Source organism: Lissotriton helveticus, chromosome 4_1 (genome assembly GCF_964261635.1).
Source record: "Lissotriton helveticus chromosome 4_1, aLisHel1.1, whole genome shotgun sequence".
Taxonomy (NCBI): Eukaryota; Metazoa; Chordata; class Amphibia; order Caudata; family Salamandridae; genus Lissotriton; species Lissotriton helveticus.
The window spans coordinates 1,654,415,061-1,654,436,550 of record NC_136063.1 but is presented as its reverse complement, the minus strand read 5'-3'; the positions used below and the strand labels follow the sequence as shown (position 1 = coordinate 1,654,436,550).

The 21,490-nt window shown below is 43.7% G+C and overlaps 1 protein-coding gene across 3 annotated transcripts in view; it reads right to left on the bottom strand.

Moving 5' to 3' along the window:
* The window catches only part of UBP1 (upstream binding protein 1), a 550,328-nt gene that overhangs the window by 190,521 nt on the left and 338,317 nt on the right, over nt 1–21,490 (bottom strand). For all 3 annotated transcript variants that reach the window (XM_078688332.1, XM_078688330.1, XM_078688331.1), the window contains 2 exons: nt 20,525–20,635; nt 16,811–16,918 (listed from right to left, as the gene is read on the bottom strand). In XM_078688332.1, the coding sequence (XP_078544458.1) occupies nt 16,811–16,918; nt 20,525–20,635 (219 nt within the window). The remainder of the gene's footprint in view (nt 1–16,810; nt 16,919–20,524; nt 20,636–21,490) is intronic.

Sequence of the window (21,490 nt, the reverse complement as noted above, 5' to 3'; positions counted from 1 at the left end):
AAGGACGGGACATTGCCACACCATGTGGTAAAAATCCGCCGGAGCGTGGCTGCAGCGTGTGCAGGCTGAGGAGGGCCGCATGCGGGTGCTGTATAAGCGTGCTGGGGTGAGGTATGCCGTGTGGCGATAATAGAGTTGGACTAGACGCCACTTAGAGGAGGTTGTCAAGTTCTTGGGGGCCATAAGGGCGTTCCTCCAATGCGCATCCTCAAGGGGACCCAGCCACCCCCACCAGCGGGCAAGAAGCAGGTCTAGGGATGCGGGGCCATTGTTCACCAAGGAGCGATACATCCGCGACACCCCCCCCCCCCCGTGCCCAGGTTCCCCATCATCACTTGGGCCTCCAGGGGGCTAAATTCTGGGAAGAAGGTGGGGGACGGAATGTGGGCTTGGAGGGCATGCCTTAGCTGTTATTATTTGTAAAATTGGGAGGAGTGGAGGGAGTAACGATGCTGTAAGTCTGCAAACGATCTGACATGGTCCCCCACCCAGAAGTCTCGCAATAGCGAGATCCTGATGTGGTCCCATCGACGGAAGTCTTGGAGAGCCAAGACCTCCTCCAACCAAGTCCCACTCCACAGAGGAGTCTTTCTGGTGAGTTTCCGGTCCCACTTTACCTGGCGTAAGGCAGCTCGACATGCCATAAGCACGGCTCTGGTGACGGGGGGAAGAGCCGGTGGCACAGGGCTCCCATACAGGTAGGCTTGGATCTGTGCAAAGTCCATTGAGCTGATTTCCACCCGGTACGCCGGGTCAGACCAGCCGCCCATGAACCAGTCGTGGATCACAATGAGCCTCGTGGCCAGGTAGTAGAGGTGAAGATTGGTCGCCCCCGTCATAGGGGGGTATGCGGCAATGTGCTAGGGACATTTGCGGCCTCCCTCCTCCCCACAAAAAACGGTTGAGGACAACATCCAGTTCCCAAAACCAACTGCCTAGGAGATGAGTGGTAATATTTTGTAAGATGTACAGGAAGCGGGGGAGGACCATCATTTTAAAAAGGGCACTCCTGCCAAGGGAGTTGAGAGGGAGAGATTCCCATTTCCTGAGGTCCGCCTTAGCCTTGGTGACTGAAAGAGGGCAACCCACACCCCCAAGTACTTGAATGACTGCCTACGCAGGGGAATGGTCATTTGCCAGTCGAAACATGCCCAGGATGGGTGTAGGGGAACCAGAGTGGATTTCGCTGGGTTGAGTCTGAGGCCGGAAACCTGTTCAAAGGCAGAGAGGGTGTCCAAACATTGTGGGCCGGAGCTGTCTGTATCTGCCAGGAAAAGGAGGATGTCATCAGCGTATAGGGCAATCTTGTCGATCTGGATCGGATCCCAGGCCCAACCGTGGATGAGGGGGTCTTGGCAGATGAGGGAGGCCAGGGGTTCTACTGCTAATGCAAATAGAAGCGGTGAGAGCGGGCAGCCCTGGCGAGTGCCCCTCTGAATAGGGAATGTCTCCGACAACACGCCTTTAATGAGGACCCTTGCCTTGGGAGTAGAGTAGAGGACATGGATGAGGCGTCGGAAAGGGGGGCCGAAACCTATCCTCTCCAACACATCATCCAGGTAGTCCCAGTCTACCGTATCAAATGCCTTTTCAAAATCTATGAAAAGCAAGGCCAGATACAGGGTGAGATGATGGCGATGTGCATGGGCGAGATGGAAGCGGCGTATGCAGTGCCGGATACCCCGGCGTTGAGAGCGGGTTGATTCTCTGGAACTTCACATTATAAACAGATGAGCGTAACTGCAGCTCATTGTGCATTACGCTTTGACTATTTACAATCAAGTTGAATCTAGTCCTGTAATTCGGCAGTTGATGAACAGATGATTTTGAACCTTTAGGATCACCACACAACAAACCCATAAGATCAGCCCCTGATGAAGGAACCATTAGGTTCCGAAATGGATTGGGCAATGGAAATGGAACTCTTATGAATATTGTTTACTTTATGTATATTGGATCATGTATAACAGCGAGACCTGTATATGATAAAAATTGATTTATGTCAATGTTATGCACATATTTCAGATAACAGTTTGTTACTCTGTTAAACATAAAATGTAAGACATATAACAGTGTGAAACTCAACATTGTGATGTTTATGATTATTGTACAGTGGTAATTCACCATGTGAACAGTGCGCAACTCTAACAAACTACACAGTTTGTGATTAGGTTGGTCTATTCAGTACACATGGGTGACAGCCCTTGCAAGTCGCAGCACCATTTGAATTATTGTATTAAGAGCGGCAGAGCTAGATTAAAACGAGTGCGCCTCATACCCACACTATAGGATACCCCGGGCAGGCATGAAGCCACATTGATCAGAGTGAACCAGCTCTTGCAAACGGGGGTGGAGTCTTTGGGCCACCACAGTGGCAAAGATTTTGATCTCTGTATTGATAAGGGAGATGGGGCAGTAGTCCGCGCAAACAAGGGAGGGTGGCTGTGTCTTCGGGATGACTACAATAGTGGCCGCATCAGTCTCTGGCAGGAAGGACCCTTTGTCCACTACATGTTTAAAAAAGTCCGTTAATTGTGGGACCAATGTGTCCCAGTAGGTCGCGTAATACTCTTGGAGGGTTCACCAAAATGTTAGCAAAGAGTTTCATGCCTGGATTAAGTAGTGACAATGATCTATATGACGAGCATTGTTTGGGTGTTTTACTGGGTTTCGATAGTGTAATCAATATAGCTTCTCGCATTGTCTGGGGCATAATGCCGTCTTTGGAAATTTCCACAAAGAGATTGAGTAGGTATGGGAGTAGTCAATCCTGGTATGGCTTGCAGCAATAGTGACGGACTGAGTGATTGTGGACAAGTACACATTCACAGTAAAGGGTGTTGCAGGTATGCCCACGAAGGGCAACTACCCGGTATAAAAAACAGATAAAAATTGGTGCAGTGTGGAAAACGAACCCTTGCCCTGATGAAATTGCCATACGTTCCCCTTGGCAATGAAACATGTTGGCCCTCTATAACTACACGATACAAAAGGGGATGATGGACGGAGCGTTTGAACAAATCAAACACTCACCCCCAGTCAACTGATCTGGGTTTAATCCATAACCATTCTTTAGTTCACTCAGCCCTCTATAACTAAGCAGATAGTAGGCAACACTGTGTCTTGGTTTTAAAGTGAGCAGACCCACAGCACGGAATAAAATAATATAGCCAGTGGTTGTCTAGCTAATTTTTACATTCAGGAATAGTGGTATTCCAGTTCAGATCCCGCTACTCCTTATAGGGTTGATACCGCCGAAAGCCCGGATAAGTTATCTGGTGCATTGGCAACACGTGATACCACACTTAGCACTTCGTTTTCCTTTCTTATCTTTTTCAGAAATTTTTTGTTGTGGGTTGGCAGTCGCTGATGTTGAGAACCTGAGGATGTAGGCGAGAACCAGTCTGCGAACTCTCATGGTGTTACTCCTGTGAGGCACTGCCAACCTTTCTCACTACTTTTTCTTTTCTATCTATGTTTGGTCATGCAAACAAGAGGGGGACATAGATCATGGGAGACAAAGCCCACAGACACATCTGTTTTTAAAGAATAGCAGGTGACCAAGGATTCCCTAGAATAGATGGCATAAGTATAGCCGCTGTTCTGTCACACAAAGTTGGGTGACTCTAGATGTATGGAGGGATCTCAGAACATTTTATTCACCTATAGAACAGGTCCATTTTTGGTTGTAATGGCTTGTAGAAGGCAACCTTAATGCCATCTGAGCCAGGTGCTTTGTTATTTAGTATTTCTTTTAATGCAGTAGTTATTTCGGTAGGGCCAAGGGGGCCATTACCTGCTCCCTATGGGCGTTAGTCAGCCATGTTATCAAAATGTATGCTAAATAATCCTCAATAGATTCCTATTGGAGCATCGCGGGGTATATAGTTCCGCATAATAAGCTAGAAATCATTCTACAATCTGTTGGGCACTGCACACGTGCGCGCCATTGTCATTCTGTAGTGATAATACCTCGCCATTCCCTTTCGCAGGTTAGGTCGGAGCAGCCAATGTGGCACTAGGTCTCTCCCCTTCTCTGTACACCTTGGCAATAGCATATTTTCCAAAGTGTGTTACCTCGGCTTGCGCCAGTTCATTTTATTGGTCTGCCTTCTCTTTAATCTGTGCTAACTTCTCGGATTTGGGCACTCTCTGTGTGGCCCGCACCAGTATAGTCAATTCTTTTTCTAATTTTAGCATAAGATCTCTTATGAGCCGGAGCACCCCTGCCTGTTTTGAGATTGTTACACCACGAATATAGACCTTAGATGCCTCCCAAATGGTGGCCTTGGGATATACTTCCAAGATTGGTATGAAAATATTTGTCTATTGCTAGAGCTAGTTTCTCATAGAACACTGTGTCTAATAGTGAGCATTGCGGGACGATCCTGGGTTACATGCCTCTGGGAGCCAATGTGAGTTTAACTGGTGAATGATCTGAGCATGTGCACGCAGTCACATATTAAGGGCAAGAGGCTCTTTGAAAGAAGCCAGTAGTATATACGGGTGTGTATGTCACATACTGATAAATAATGGGTGTATTCCCTGCCTTGCAGTGATTGGTAGCGCCATATGTCTACCAACCCATCTGCTTCCGCTATCGCGGCTATTGCTTTTTCTGCAAATGATGGCCTTCTTGGGAGACCACTGGATCTGTCTAGGTCTAGAGATTGGACGCAGTTAAAGGCCCCACCCCAAAGCTGTGGTATATTACCATTCGTCGCACGTTTACTGTGTAGGGAACAATAGAAGTGAGGGTTGTCATAGTTGTGGCCGTAAGTAGCTACTAATAGCACATCCAAGTTATCACTGTGACAACGTGTTGCCACATAACTTTCCCCCGGGTCAACACATACCTCCTGGAATTGTATACCTGCTCAACAACATGCCCACTCCAGGGTCCCTGGAGCATGTGATGTAAAGCCTGCAGCAACACACGTGCCCTTCATTCTACTCTGGGACAGCTGCCCTGAGTGAGGTGCTAGGTGCGTCTCTTGTAGTATGGCAATGTCATGGCTATGGGCTGCGGCTCTAGGGGCACAACTGCCAGTCTGCAAATGCCACCTGGTGATAGTTCTGGACATCACTGCAGTTCATCACAAAGGTCCGCTATGGTGCGTTCTGCATGGTGCTTAACCCACAGCGCGCTATTGGTGATGTTCTTCCTATGTTTCTCGTCCTTAAAGGAAGCACGAGGCACATCTGGTTGCAGATTTAGGCACATCTGATTGCTGCTGGACATACATACAATTTAGTGTGTTACGAGTAAAACTGTTGGATGGATAAACAGCACCATACTGCTGACTCTGCTTTGTATTTCTTTTCTTATTGTTTTTAATGTTTTGTTTTGCTGTAATGGAAGTATGAGGAAGTCCCGTATTATGAGGAAGTCCCGCCTCCCAGGAAGGCGTCGCCGAACGTGTCGGCCATCCTGGGTGGGGCTTCAATATAAAATGAACCCCACCCATTCTTCAGTGTTCTTTATTCGGTTCCCATTTCAGGAATAGGATGCGGTCGGACTCCAGTCCTGCTTTTGGAAGGTCAGCCCCTTAGGATTTTCCCAACCTTTGGATGATCACGGAAGAAAAGCCAGTTCTGTGTAAGATGTAAATTACAGCAGGTGTGAAACTTGAAGCGCTTCACTGTTCAGGGTAAAAACGTTCTTTGTATATTTCTGCCAAGCTAATTTTTGGAACATTTAAACTCAAGCTATGAGTGATGTTATGTTAGTGATGTCACACTGTGTACCAAGAGTGCATTGCTGATTACAAAAAAGACTTGGACTGTATATTGTACAAAGTTGCGTGGCAGGTTCTGCATATCTTTTAAATAAACACGGTCAATTGAAAGTGGAGAAACAATACCAAGCTGTTCCTCATGTTTTTATCTGACAGCGATTGAGAAGGTGCTGTGTGCCCTAATGGAATCTTAAAGAGTGAGATGTGCTAGGTTTTATTTGCATTATTATGTATAGTTCTTAATCTTGATGTAGTATAGTGAGATTTGCAACTAATATAGTATGTAGCTAAGCACACCTTATGCATTTCATTTCAGATACATTCTCTCTCTGCATTCCCTATTGTATGGAGAGCTATCAGGTGAATGCATCACCCATCAATAACCCAATAGTTATATGGTGCTTGATAAAGGTCTAGACAGTTTACATCAGAGTGTTGATTCTCTCTTACAGATCTCGTTCCCCGCTGACCCTTCCACCACCTGGCCACTCTAGTAGTTGGTGCCATAACAGCATTCAGATTTAGAGCGGCCTGGAGGTGGACCCTTTCTTGCATTAATCAAGCTCTGAGGAAATACTGGCAACACCTATATCATGTCTCTGCAAATAAAGAACAATTTTAGCCAATTTTACGCTGGTCATTTAACCCTCTGACATTCCAGGTCTGAAAATTTAAGGATGCGCCTCTTGAAACCTACGGGGCTATTTGGTCACTGTTTGCACTCATTATGCATCTTTAGGGTTGTAGGGTCTACTGTAAAACCCATGTTCCTCCCGTATACCCCCACTTGGCTACTTAAGGCAGTTGATTCCTTATGTGTAGTTCCCCATGCCCCCTCCCACGCCATGAACCTCAACCTGTTACACAGCACCTTATTCCCTCCCCTTAAATCCCCCCATGAACTAAGAACTATGTGTGATACACGAAGTGCAGTGAATACCTCTGAGCTATACTCCAGCTCTTGTGCCTGTATCATCGTCTATTAACATAGGTAGCACTTCCAACCTATTTAACCAATACTATGCATACTAAATTATAGGTGCAGGCTCCAACTTCCGTCAGCCAGGGTAAGTGTTCATCTTACTTTTGCGCCGTGTGATGGAAATATGTAAATTACACATTGTCAACTCACCTTCCCTCCCTTTACCTCACACTCCTGTGACAAGCTATAAAATTATTGATGAGATGGATCACTCTGCTCCTCCAAGCCAACTTTGCTCCATAGTAATTACTATAACAACATTAGCAGTACCAACATGATGAAAATGCATATTTGTGATATCGAGTTCTGAGCACTATCCAACACTTTAGACCTGCTTATAAGGTGAGTTCTGTTGACCCCGGTCCCAATTTTCACCAGTAATGTCCTTGTCAGTGGGCGTATTACTGCACAAGGACCTAGTCTCCGTGGCCCATTCCCATGCTGCCTCAGGTGTATCAAAGAAGTAGGATTTGGAGGCATGAATGACTCTGAGACAGGCAGGGAAAAGGAGCATGTAGGGCAGGTTCAGTGCTCTGTTTTTGTTTCACAGCTCCAAAGGATTGGCACCTGGCGCTGCGCAAGACGAGTGTAGTCTGGGAAGACTAGAGTCTGGAATGACGGGAATTTTGTGGGGTCAACTCATGGGCAAAACGCAAAACCACATCTCTATCGTTACAGCTCAAGATTCTCGCAATCATTGGTTGTGGAGGTGTCCCAGGAGGAAGAGCTGCTGCGAGCGATCTGTGGGCTTGCTCCACTACAAAGCACAAGGACAGATGTCCCTCAGGAACCATTGACAGGATCCACTTTTCAGAAAAGTCCTCAGGAACCATCTCCTCAACCATTTCCGGGAACCTCACAAACCAGGTTGTTCCGCTGGGTCTGATTTGTGGTGTCTTCTGCCTGGATCTCTAAATTACGGAACGCTGTTGTGAGGTGGGTCACCTTAGCTTTTAGAGTGGAGACAGAGTCCTCCAAGTCAGAAAAGCGCTATTCGGTGCATGTTACACGGTCCTTCAGATTGCGCAGATCCTGGCGTAAGAGAGCCACATTAGCACCATCCTCCCCGATCTTGGATTCCACAGTGGATCGGTAAGCTTGGATAGTCAGGTGAATTTAATTCGTACTTGGCGAGCCCTCCGACTGAAGGATGGGGGAGCCTCCACAGTACTCCGTTGGAACATGGAGCCAGGTGGGTCGAGTATTTCCCGTTTCTGTATTAGGAAGGAACGGAGGGGGGGGACTCCTTTTCTCCATAATGATCTGGGGTGCTAGAAGGCCTGCAATCTGCATATGTTATGTACTGGGGTCTGACCGCCAACAGGGGACCCACACTCCAAAAAGCCAGCTGTGGGCTTGCCAAGGTAGGAGGACAGAGGAGAAATGCAAAGTCTAGAGGGAGGCTGTAGCACGACCCACTTGCAAAGGAATGTCCCATCCCTGGCAGCACGAGCAGCTAGGCCCCTCCTAAGCCACAGCTGGCAGTATCACAGTGTCCCAAGCGTAGGCCAGGAGGACAGCGGGAAAGAAAAGAGAAGGGAGCCACCATGCATACATTTGGCAGGTGCCCTGCCCAATGTGGCATACTTGAAGGCCTCTCGGCCCCAATGTCTGCCACCCAAGAGTGAAAGAGAGCAGGAAATCACCCCAAAACACCAAACAGCTGAAAGTGCCTCCACTTAACTCTGTCGCAGTAGCTGGCCAAGCAGCGTGGCAGACCCCCATCACCAGGAGTCATAAGCCGAGATTACTCATGTGGCCTGAAGCAAGTTGCACTCAACGCAGCATAGCCAGGCCTGTGAACTATGCAGTTCTACTGGCCAGGAGATTAGTGCCGGTGGCTCCACAGGTGGCTATTGCCCCGGCGGGCTGTGTGCGCTCAAGAGCCGCTGCTCACGTCAGCCAGGCTCTCAACACGGAGCAGCCCGACTGCTGCACAAGCACTCCCTATGAGGCCTTCAGGCAGCACTGAGAATTTTTGGGTGGGGCACGCCCAGCTGAACCCCCTGCCCCAGAGGCAAAGTGCAAAAAAATGCACCCCTCTGCTCAGGATGCCTGCAGCCAGGTTCCGCAGTCAGAAGGTTGCACCGGCGATCCGGCACTCCCACAGTCTCCCTGTACCCATGGGCCCATGGGCTGGGCTGCTCTCATGGCATGGTACGGCTGCTGCACTGGCCATCTGTATGTTGCGGCACAATACAGGTCGTTCGACAGCCCCTGGGCGACAATTATACCCCTAAATCAGAGGGATGAGTCAAGAGCGTTCGGCCTAACAGGGGATCCGATAGAACACGTCAGCAGCTGGATAAACTCGGACTCACCTCTAGGGAGTGAGAGCTCACAAAGGGAAGTATGCCATCTTGGCCAGTCAGGCAACGGCCCAATATAACAGAAAAATTAACACCCTATTAACCCAACATCATAATGATTTTGAACAATGTAAATTTTTTAGCCAACCTGATAGTTTCCTATTGCTCTTAGAACCATTTCCACCCAAACACCTTTGGCACATCAGTACACAACTCAGGCACTTTACACTTTGAAACTGCTTCATTTGAGTTCGAAACACCTTCCAATGCAACCTGTATGTCTTGAGTACCGCTACACAAACTACCACTGGACGCTTCCTTCCTTGTTACGACAACTTCATCATGTAACCAATTAAAATCCTCTTCTACAGATTTCTCGCCAATTTCCACCACAGATCCTTTAACCCAATGGCAATTCTTTTAAGGTTCTACACCTTACCAATACTCAAAGTAATTGCGTTCAGTAAAACTTCTGGTTCATAAAATTTACTCTCTTCTTAGCAAACCTTCCCTGTTTTTTTGTTGTTTTTGTAATACAGACTCAATCACCTGCTTCAATTGTTGTTGCTTTAACTCCATGTTTATTATCAGAATAAACTTTTATCTTGACTGTCCATCATTTTATTACACGCCTCATTTAAGGACCACTGTTCAACACCTGTGCAAAATAACCAACCAGGATTATATTTTGACCGTGGCTTTCTTCTCCTCATGATCACAAACAGAGAAAGGCCTGTAGCTTCATTACATGAGACTCTGTAAGCCCACACAGTTAATTTGTATTACTACGCTTAGCCAACTGAATAGTTTCTTTTATAGCATGGTTAAACCTTTCCACCATGCCATTTCCACTGGAATTGTATAGTTACATGTTTTTTAAGCTTTTTTACTAGTTTTCCAATATACACCTTTGCTTTATTAGACAAAAATTGAACACCAATGTCGCTTAAAACAAATACAAGACCGAATCAGTATCTGTTATGTTATGTTAATTTGAATTTGTTGAGCGCTTAATACCAAAGGTCTCTAAGCGCTGTAAGAAGATTGGCGATGGAACCAGGCAGATTAGCAGGATGATTATGTCCAAGCTTCTGTGAACAGGATGGGTTTTAGTTGTTTTCTGAAGGGAAGAAGGCAGCTTTCCACGTAGAGATGGCTCTGCAGCTTGTTCCAGAGAGCGGGTAGGAGGCTAGAGAAGACTTGTCCTCCTTTGGTGACGTAGTTGAAGCGTGGGCATTTTAAAAGGCTCTCCGTTGAGGACCTTATGGAGCGGCCTGGTACGTATCTCTGAAGACGTTGTTTAATATACATGGGGCCTGACCGTGAATATCTTTGTGAACGATGCAGAGGCCCTTAAATTTTGCTCTTTGTTTAAGAGGCAGCCAGTGGAGGCGTTGAAGGAGGGGTGATGCTCGCGTCTGCCTCGGTAGTTTGAAGATGAGTCTGGCGGCATCGTTCATAACTATCTGCAGTCTGCCCACTAAGGAATCTGGCAGTCCAACAATCTGGCGGATCCTAGCCCGCATAATCAAGGCGGGCTAGGATCATGGCGTATACCACTGTTCTCATGGTGGAAAATGATAGGATGGGAGAGTCTCTCCTCAGAAGCCTAAGTAGGCCCACACAGGTGCCACAAACAGTGGAGACTTGATTGGCCATTGTGAGTTTAGCGTTAACTTTAATTCCCACACTTTTAACTACTGAGACCGGGGCTGGAGTGCCACCCAGCTACTGGGGCCAGAAGAGGAAGTTCCAGGGGTTATGAGTGTCCGTCATGGCTAGGACCTCAGTTTTGTCTGGGTTAACCTTTAGTGAGTTGGCGGTCATCCAGTTGACGGTGAAACGCAGTACCTCTTTAGCCCGGGAGTGTGCTTGAGGGGAGTTTTCAATTTGCAAGATGATCTGTGTGTCATCAGCCTAGGTTTTATTTTTTTAGAAAAGTAGCATTAGCAATTGCTGTTTTGATGACACATAAATCCTCCTGCACTATAAGTGTAGAGAAACAACTGACAAGAAAAGAGATGCAGATGTGATTACCTAAGTAGTTTCTGGCAGGCAACCCAAATATTTTTGAACCCTTTTTATGGATGCCCATTGAAAACAACATCTCTCTAAAAGGAAGTGTGTGCTTTGTTTACTAGGAAATATAAACATATTTGCAATGGGATTGAAAGATTTTAAATAGTGGCATACAACCTTCCTGTTCTAGTTGTCAAATAGGATACTGCACTGCTTGGATCTCTGAGTCCTGTTTTCACTAAGGGTTAGGGGACCAAATATAAACTGGGCTAAATTCTACATACATACATAATACTATATAGTGTATTTTTATATTTTATTTATTATATCCATCCTTGTATTGGTGAAGCTTGAAGAAGGTAAAGAGGCTGTGCCCAGTTTTATGGATTACTGAAGGACAGCCTTGCAGCAGTATTATTATTGGAAACATGGAATCAGAACTAAACTATCATTGTTGGGGCTGTGAGTTTGAATACTTCTGCGATTACTCCTGCTAGTTGCCATGTCATGGGGGTATGGAGGGAGTGAGTTTGAAATAATTTACTACAGTCCTGAGATACCATCTGACCAAAACATCCAGGCCATAGCATCTACCCTTACAACCTTCCCCGCTTCCCTATTCCAGTCCTCACTAAGGAGACACATAGGCACCTCCATATTAAAAAAAAAGTTTGCTAAAACATATGGAAATAGGTTTTATTCCTCTTTCATAACTCCTTTTCATGATCTGGCTTAACAACGCAGGTGTTGCCATTGTACAATTATGTAAGCATCACTGAAGAGAATCTTTATTGGGTACTTGCCCAAAAAGTGCTTGCCCTCCACGCAGCTTTGATAATTTTGTTTATTTATCCGGCTGCCTAAACTTACATTTTTGCGGGAACACATGACATTGGAATACTATTAAAGTGTCCTAGATAACTAGATAATTTATGTTGTTTTTCTCTGGCAGCAGCACAGATAGGAGTAAGGTGGTCACTAACCTACATATGTTTTTAGGTCTTGCTTCACAGTGCAACTGTCACCTGACCTTTAAACCTACACCACTAATATTCTACAGTTCTCGGCTTCCACACAAATACAAATCTATTCCCATGGTATGTACTTGTAGTGCTTCAAATTACCATGCAACATTCCATTAAACCCAGACCAATTAGCAGTGTCAATGCTTAGATAACTATACATAAGTGAGCTTTATACACCATAATGCATTGCTCTGTTTTCCAATACTTTAACCATGAATACATAAAGTAATACTTATTTCAGGATATGCAAGGTTGGTTTACGATTCTACACCAGTGTGTCATATGAGGCCCACTATGGCCCCTTACCCTGCCCTGTGTCATGCTAAGCTAGTGGCAGCCATTAGTAAATCAAGTGGAGACGCACTGTCCCGTATTTACTTGTACTGGTTATGAGAGTCAATATACTACGCTCGGATGGACTATTTCCTGCATGCCACCTGTCATTTGGTGGGGTTTGAGAGGCTCAGTGTGTCATCACAGTAGAAGATACTGGTTAAGCAAGACTTTCCAAGTACCACTGAACATACAATTCAGCTACGGAGGCATTAACACCATGCCAAGCAGGCAAACATCCAACTTGATCATGTAGCACACACAAGGGTGTTGTCAAGAGACAGTATGTGCAAGAGCAGAAGAAGAACAGAAACTGTGTCTGTCCTGATGGAACTGCAAGCCATAATGGAAAACCAAATTAGGTATTGTCCTTAACCACATCGCTGCGGCGGCTATTCCGCCGCAGCGCTAAGGGGACGGGGGGCGCGCGGCGGACCCATGCTGGTGACGGAACCGCTCCGTCACCAGCCGCGGTTGAGCTGTGCTCATGACGGAGCGGTTCCGTCATGGCCCCGCCCGCTTAATAGAACGCGCCGCACAGGCGCGAAATCAGCGCCGCGCAGGCGGGCCATGACGGAACCGCTCCGTCATCAGCACATCGCCACCACGGCTGATGACGGAGCGGTTCCGTTATCAGCATGGAAGGAGTTAATGTGGCCATACTCTGCTATTTACCTCAACAGCTACAGACAGAAGGCATAGAAAAAAGTCTACACAGTAAGACATTTCACTGTATGTCTAGTAGCATATCATAAAATACAGACCAACCTCCGTTACTATGAGGCAGTAAAGAAAGCGGAATGATGCACACGGTGTTGCGGTACCATAGTAATGATTGTCTAGTTCCTAATGGATACTACATTTGATGGATTATGTTCATCAGCAGGAATGAGCAACTACAGGAGAAGTGGTTGCCACTAGCTGCTATGAAATCTGCTATGAATTATTATATCTCTGGGAAGATGAAAGCATCTTAACACATTACTAATTCACCTTTCTTTTACTGGAACCTAATATTTTGAGGATCTAAGTAGTCAAAAAATGAAGTAGACGGCAAAGGAATAAAACATCTTTCGTCCATCTAAGGGGGAGTTGCCACGGCACGTTTGTTCCTTCTTCAAAGCAGCTCACTCCGTAGCACAAAATCCAAGTCTCCATTTCAGGCCAGGCCAAAGGTTGGGTGCAACCTTTAATGATCAACCCTGGCCAACCTGCAGCATATAGGGTAAACCTGTAAATCCTTGAACATTTTTAACAGAAATGGATGTCTAAAATGTAGTGGACAATGCCGGTCACTTCAGGGGAGAAGATGTGGGGTTACAGCCAGAATTGCACTTCGGAGGTGGGCAACCAGGTACGGACCTTGCCATTGACTCAACATCCTGTGATTCTTGGCAAATCATTTAATCTCTCCGTGCCTACAAAATTAATCTTACCTTGTGTAGTTTAACTGTTGCCCATGCAAAGCTCACCCATGCCCTTGGGCTGAGATTACTGGATACCCACGTGCAGAGACAGGGGAGTGACGAGAGTGCTAGGCGCTATTGAAGTGGTGACCATTGGGGATATGTTGCTTGAGGAGAAAGCTAAGACGTGGGAAGAGCTTGAGAGGCCTGGCCTCAGGACAACGCTACTGCACTGATTTAAATTTCACAGAATGAGGCAGACATTGGCAGGTACTTTGGGTAATGATTTGGAAGAACCGCCAGAAGTGACACCACTCACATAAGTGATAAAAGTAGATACTCCTACTCAAATGGTGTCAAACATTTACAAATCTACACTGGGATACCAGGGAAACTTTTATACCAAGGTGAGACTTGCTTGGCAAACCAATTTAGATAGAGAATTAGATGACGCTACTTGGAGACACTGCTGCAAAAACTCGAAGCGGATTTCGCTAAACGTGAGACATAGGCTCATCCATTTCAAATTGTTGAATAGAGTGTCCTACACCCTGGAGAGGTTATGTAGATACGGGTTGCACGACAGGGCTAAATGTGACCGTTGTGATGAAAGATTGGCAGACTTTTTGCACTTGGTCTGGAGATGTCCTGGAATAACACACTTTTGGGCTCTGGTGTTTAAGGAGCTGGGCGATATTGTAGACATGCAACTTGCGCCGGATCCCATGCTTGCACTGCTGGGGTACTCCAAGCCACTCCCAAAGGCAGTTTGTAGACTGGTTAATATGAGCACGTTAATTGCTAGTTTAACAATCGCAGATTGGTCGAGATGTGATGTATTGCAGCATGCAAACTGAGAACTATAGTGAGCTTCTACCACCGTGCAGTCGTCCTAAAAACTCTTGGGTGTTGTATAAGACATACCTCCTGACTAAAGATAGTGAGACCGAAAGGGCTGATACAACCACAGGTGATGGGGAGAAGGTACAGGCGTCATCATTTTGAATTTGGCTGCCCTTGCTGATTGTGTTCATTTTAAGATCAAAGCTCACAAGATTAACGGTATAGTAATATGCTGAGATCGTTTTTCTTTTGTACAAATCTGCCATTGAGATGTATGAGGTCATATCTGTTCGTTAATTAGAAAATTTCAATACAAATTTATTTTTTAAAAAGGGAAGTCTGTTGTTTTGAAGATCAGTCCATTGGGACTCTTCTTTGTATATATCCCTCACCCACAGAATTTTTCTACATGAACTGTTCTGTCACTGGGTATAATTGCAGTTTGAAAAGATATCAGTGAAATAGTGCTTATGAACCGGAGGCTCAAGGGATGTTCTTCATTGTTTTCTACATAAAGTCTGAAGATTTCAGGCCAATCTAACAGCTGAAAGACAAGACAAATGTAGCATTGCATCTCCCACTCTAGACAACAGCACTCCAACCCCCATACAACAAAATGCTTTGGGGTATTTTCTGACAATAGGCTTGTGGGGTGGATACTGCCATGTCCTATCCAACAATGAATCAGGGCTTCCTGCAATTATCATGTGTTCAAAACTTTTCCAGTTTTCAGGCCTGTGTAAGGGAGATGGCCCTCATCTAATGAAGACCATTCATCCAAGTGGAGAATATAGTCAGCAAACCTCTGTGCTCTTCAGGCCATGGTCTCTCTTTTAAAGCCAGACAGCAAGGACAACTAGCTAGAGGAGATTTTTTTTTCTTAGAGTTTTACATAGCGCAAACTTGACCCAAATCGGGTATCAGAGCACTTTACATAACACCAGTTGCGTTACATGAGGACACATTCATTTTTGTAAGGCACGGGGCCGATTAAGTGAAAGTGGTTTGCCCAGAATCACAGGATGTTCAGCGTCATTGCTGAGACTCGAACCCAGTTTCCCAGATTCGAGGTCGACCGCCCTAGCGGTTAGGCCAACTCCTCTCCACAAGGAGTTTTATGTTAACAATCATGGTGGATGAGAGTCCAGGGTTAGTTGATGTGACTAACTCTCTCTGCCTTTGGGCAAAGCCAAAACGGATTTCTCCTACTGCTTCATAACAACCACAGATGGGGACTTTCCAAGCAAATTAACTTACTCAGGTAGTCCCTTCCTCAGAGTATAACTTACACACCCGCATCTTGCAAAAAATAGCTGACAGATTAGGCAGTCTATACTTGTACTGAATAGCATTCCGGAAGGATGCTTAACTGCATGCTGTACCTCCAGTAGCCAGAGTAATCCCTACACGCATTATGCCTTGATGTTTTGTTGAGGCAACTGGTTGTCGCTTGTCAGAGTGAAGACTTGCCCTCTGGCGAGGGTTTACAAAATTGTGAGTTCATAAAGGTCTGACATTCTAATCGAAGCTGTCCCAGTCACCACTATTAGGCCCATATTAATGTTTCACTAAGTTTAACATTTTCTTTGAGTGATTCACAAATTAATTCAAGTGATTTTAGTACAAAATAAATCAGCCAAGAGACCCAATTGCAAGTGTGAGCCTAACAAATCTTATTGCTCATTCATTAATGTAGGATTAAAGTGAAATTACTAAACAACAACAAAGATGAACTGAAAAGAACACATGTCGTTTACAAACAACCTTATATAGACACACAAGATACACAAAGGTAGATCAAGATTAAAGCAGGAGAGGAGTAACACATTCAAAAACAACATAAAAAAGTCAAGGTGTGTGACAGTGTTTTCCTTAGATTTCTTATATTGCATTAACTAAGGAGTTTCGCCTGCAAAAGCAAACAGCATTGCTTCCTTCAGTGTTATATTTAGGAAGAGTTCATCGCTGAGAGGCAATCAGCAGTAGCTTTCCAAGAAAATAAGTATTAAGTTGGAAGTCATGGATAGCATGGGGTTGGTTGATGCAAAGTAAAAAGTGAAGAAGACTGTTGGACATGAACATTTATCCTATATCTAAAACCAATAATTTGCACAAGATACCTTACACACTAAAAATGAAAACGAAATTCCCTTACACTGCCTCGCTTCGCCAGAAAATCACCGCAGTCTGCTGGCAAAGTCCGTTTGCTGGATTTTTTGTGCTCTTGTTCAACTGCATCTTCAATTATAGGCTCAGTTCTCATCTGGGACAAACAGCAAAAACTGTGATCAATTTATATTCATTGCACAGCAAGTAATGAGATCTATAAGCCTTAATTTGTGCATTCGATTGACCAGCATTCATTTTAGTTTTGCACCTACTTACAAAAAGAAGAAGGGGGGAAGTAAAAATAAAAATGAAATGTCCAAGTAGCAGCTCATTTGGAGGGTCTAACTAACCATCGGTACAACTATCTATTCATTTCAAATATGGTGTAATTCTGCAGATAGCTTCATGCCCCTTTAAAAAATCTCCTTCCATACATTTAAATGGACAATGGAAAAAAGCTTTAATGTCTAACAAAATGTTCATATTTTAAAATGAAGGAGATATTAATTAACAGAGTGGATAGATAATCTCCGGAAATAGATATGGAAGTGGATGCTGGACTTGGGTTGAGATCTCTCTAATTAACTATTTATAACCATTTAAAATGTGTTACCATAAATGACAACAACACATAATTCCTCTCACATGTTTAATCAGCTGGTTGGTTTCATTTCTGCATCAACACTTCAATGCTCATTTATTTCAGACTGTTCTATTGAAGAAAACGGTCCAGTGGGAACAATTTTTTCAGTGATCTACCACACCACTCGTACCTGATCAACAAAAATGTGTGATAGTATATCAAATATAATGCCAATGTGATGTACTATTTTACAGCCTCATGACATCATTAACTAGAAACATCATTGTAGGTGTTACAAGATATAACAAGCATTTGCAATGCAATCAGTCTCGCCTTTAGGACCTTATATGTATTTAGCTATGCAGCACATTAGTCTGGGTGCTGAAACATCTACTACTCTTTAACATGGTGGGAAGTAAGCATCAAACTGCGTGACACACCAGGTATGGGAACATACGGAGAGACATATAGCCTTTCAGCAGTAAAAAGGTGTAATCCAAAGCTCTGTTTTTAATATAAAATCAGGGCCTTCGGTGGTTATATCACTGAAAATACAAGATTTGGAAATAAAGTATTGTCTACAGGTACTCGTGGAAGACAATATCTATGGACTGGAATCTAAAAAATGATAAAGTGATTCTGGTATTTTACTGACCTCTGCTTTTCGTTTTCTATCAAAAAGTTAAATAGAGGCAGTTGCCAGAAAAAGAAAAAAAAAGTCCCTCAGCAGAAAGCAATTCTGGTATTTTACTGACCTCTCCTGGTCCTCTTTTATTAAGACAGTTAAATAGAGGCAGCTGAACAGAAAAAAAGTCCCTAAGCGGAAGCAGACAAGTCCTAGGGCTGATATCCAGTGCCCACAAAGTACATTCACATATAAGTATATATCAATATGTAAGTATATACTAAAGTAAATATAAGACGTCTCGAATGCATGACCTAAAAAGGGCTCAGTACAAAACAACACATTTACTTCTATACATCTGATAGATACAAGGTATCCACAGTGAATTTCAACATGAACAGGAGTAAATCCCCAATCTGGAGGTTTGTTGATGGGATAACTCCATGGGCTGTCGAGGTTTTGACCCAAAAGGAACTAATCCATGGGTTTCATCGGGACAGCGCTGACTGACTGATAGCTTTATACAGAGGCAACTAACAGAGCAGCTATGAATGCAAGGAAAATACACATCCCAATGATGGTCATCACAAAAGGGTTCCTTTAAAAGAATCCGGCCGGCCGGCACAGTAACAATTTGTGTCTGGTATGCACTGGACAGGCTGACTCAGTGAGGATTGGGATTGTATTTGTATAGCTCATGTCTTTCGGATGTATATATGTAAATAAGTTGTTTTGAACTAAGCGCTTTTTGCACCTTGTGCCGCCTGCACTGATGTTTCTATTTCATGATGTTGCTATGCTGTGAGAATAATATGTCGCTTTGGCATTAGATCATGGGCCTATCACCAAATTTATTGATATACTACCACACCTCTAGTGGCTAGGTGCCAGTGGTGCTGTAGATCTCTGAGAAAATTGTACCCACTGGACCGCTGTGTTCTTCTTTTACTAAGTTGACCCGGGTTCCGTACTAGGTGTATGGTTGGGTCCTTGTGTTGATTACATGTTCCATAGAGGAGACTTTACATGCAACAACTCCCAATACAGTGAACTTGAAGTTCAGGAAATGCAAAATGTTAGCACTCTAGTTATCCCTTAGAACTGTCTGGTGAAGCTAGAGGAAGCACTGGGGAATCAACTGACAGACTGCAGCTGCTGTTGAAAGTTTCATTGAGCATCTAGACTTTCGCGGAAAGTCATGAGGGCCATAGTTGAAACTTTATATAAAATGTGCCCTTATTTTAAGTTTCTAGAGCACGAACGATCACTTAAGTGGCATAAGAGAAGCCTTTATTTTGTTTATTTAATGCAGTCTGATGCATAGAAAACTATACAGCTCTATTCGAGCAACATGCATTCATTTATCTTGAATACATAATCAGGCCTTTCTTGCTGCTTAATAGAACTCTTTGGTGAGGCTACAACGCCATGGGTAATGAACTGAGACTGTAGATGTATTTAAAAGTCCATGTTTTACTCAGCATGCCACACTTTGTTCTTACATGGGTAAGTACAATATACGTTGTTTATAGAAAATATGTACTCATTCCAGCTTTTGGAGCATACAAAGTAATTTCCATGAGAGAAAACATGCTTTTATGTCCAGCATGGTTCATGAAATTCCAGAAGAAGATCTGCATTTTTCACAAGGGGAAATCACCTTACATCTAACCACAATTCATAAAATCAGAGTAGCATTACCAAAAAATGAAGTATATTGTGATCAAAATATGTTATCACCCTTCACATAGGTTTCTTTTTGATACCCTTAAAACCAGGCATTCACTGCCATGTATTTCAATGGGGAAAATGGCAGAGCCTTATCACCAACTAAAATACCACAAGTATGCTTCTTGTAACCTTCCACCTAAAGGCCACCATCTAACAATTTTGAAAATCTTTCTCCAGATTTTAAGGGTCTGATAAACAACAGCTACATTATGTAAGGGGGAGGAAGGCTACGCCCAGGGTCCTCTGACTTCACCCCAGTAAGGAAGAATCTGGGAGAGCTCTGAACCTTGGATACTATTGCTTAATTAGATAACTGTACTCCATTGCAACTCATTTTAGGAACATAGCAATTAAATATATAAGAGGAAGGAGAACTATCTTATTAATAATATATATTCGTCCCTGAATACACCAGAGATTGCTTTTTCTTAGTATTCCAACCTAAATCTCAAATATTTAGAAAACGAATGGGTTAGAAGTAGTAAGCATGATTCATAGCTACAGGCCAAGAAAATTGTTTATTGCTCAGGCATGATCTTACCATTAAAAATAGTAGCAAATACATGACGAAATAGGCACACTTGGAACCTATTTAAAGGATGTAGTGCAAATTCCAAGAGTCTATGAACAACCTAGCAAATTAGGGGGATTCATGATTCCTGGTAGTGCATTTCACTTTTCGACCTCCCCTTTTCAAAATTACATTCAATTTTTACCTACTTGTACCTATCTCCAGCGACAGCTGTAAATAACAGATCATTGGCTGACTGCCTACCATCCAAATAACATTCTCTGTTCTACAAGGCATTGAACAAAGTTACCTCTGCCAGCACCGTCGTTTCATAGGAAGGCTGATATTTCTCCTTTTCTTGCGCATTTTTCCTCTCTATCTTCTCACGATCTGTTTTCTGCTTTCTGTCTGCTCCTTTTGGCTTAAAAAACAAAAAAGCAAAATGCATGAGTGTGTCTAAAGGTCTCAGACTGTCCAGACTCAAATCATTACAACTAGCTCTGTCATCTATGTTTTAGGTTGCAATAGGAATAAATCATTCAAATGTTGAGGAGTTTTTCCATCTTATTTGGAAAAATACATGCTAAAAACTGTAATGCCTTGTCATTGCTTATAAAATGTCTACTAGAGAGGGATTTAATCCCGGAGAAAATTCCTGCTGGATTTTAAGACCACTACTGCACTAGCACTGTCAATCTTTGACCTTGGCCATTACCGAAGAGTTCTATTAATATTTACCTTATCTGATTCCAGGTTATGTCCTACTTTCACACCCAATTATAATGTTCCCTATTTCTGTGTCAACTTTCTTTTACCTATATGAAACAGAATGTGGGTCATTTTATTTACTTTCTCTTTTCACACCTGATACTAAATTAATTTCTCTGTGCATCACTACCCATTAAATTGTTTTCTTGTACATCAGCTTACCCTTTTCCAACCAAGCATAAATATACCTCTTTCTCTTGCCACTTCCACTTCCACTTATTCCATGATATTATATTTGCTTCTTTCCATTTTTGTGACACTTTACCTATAATTCAAATTTGCACCTTGAATATCGGTTTTCCAGGCCAATTCTAAACAACCGTCTTTTTGTGTCCTCTTCTTTTTCCATCCAATAATATATATGTCTCTGTACATCTGTTTTTTCACCTGTTACTAAACATGCATATTTGTTTATCTGCTTCCCATTTTCCCACACTTAGTTCTAAACTTGTCTCTTTGAAAACACTCCTAACCTTGCCCACACATTACATTGTTTGGCTTTAGCCAT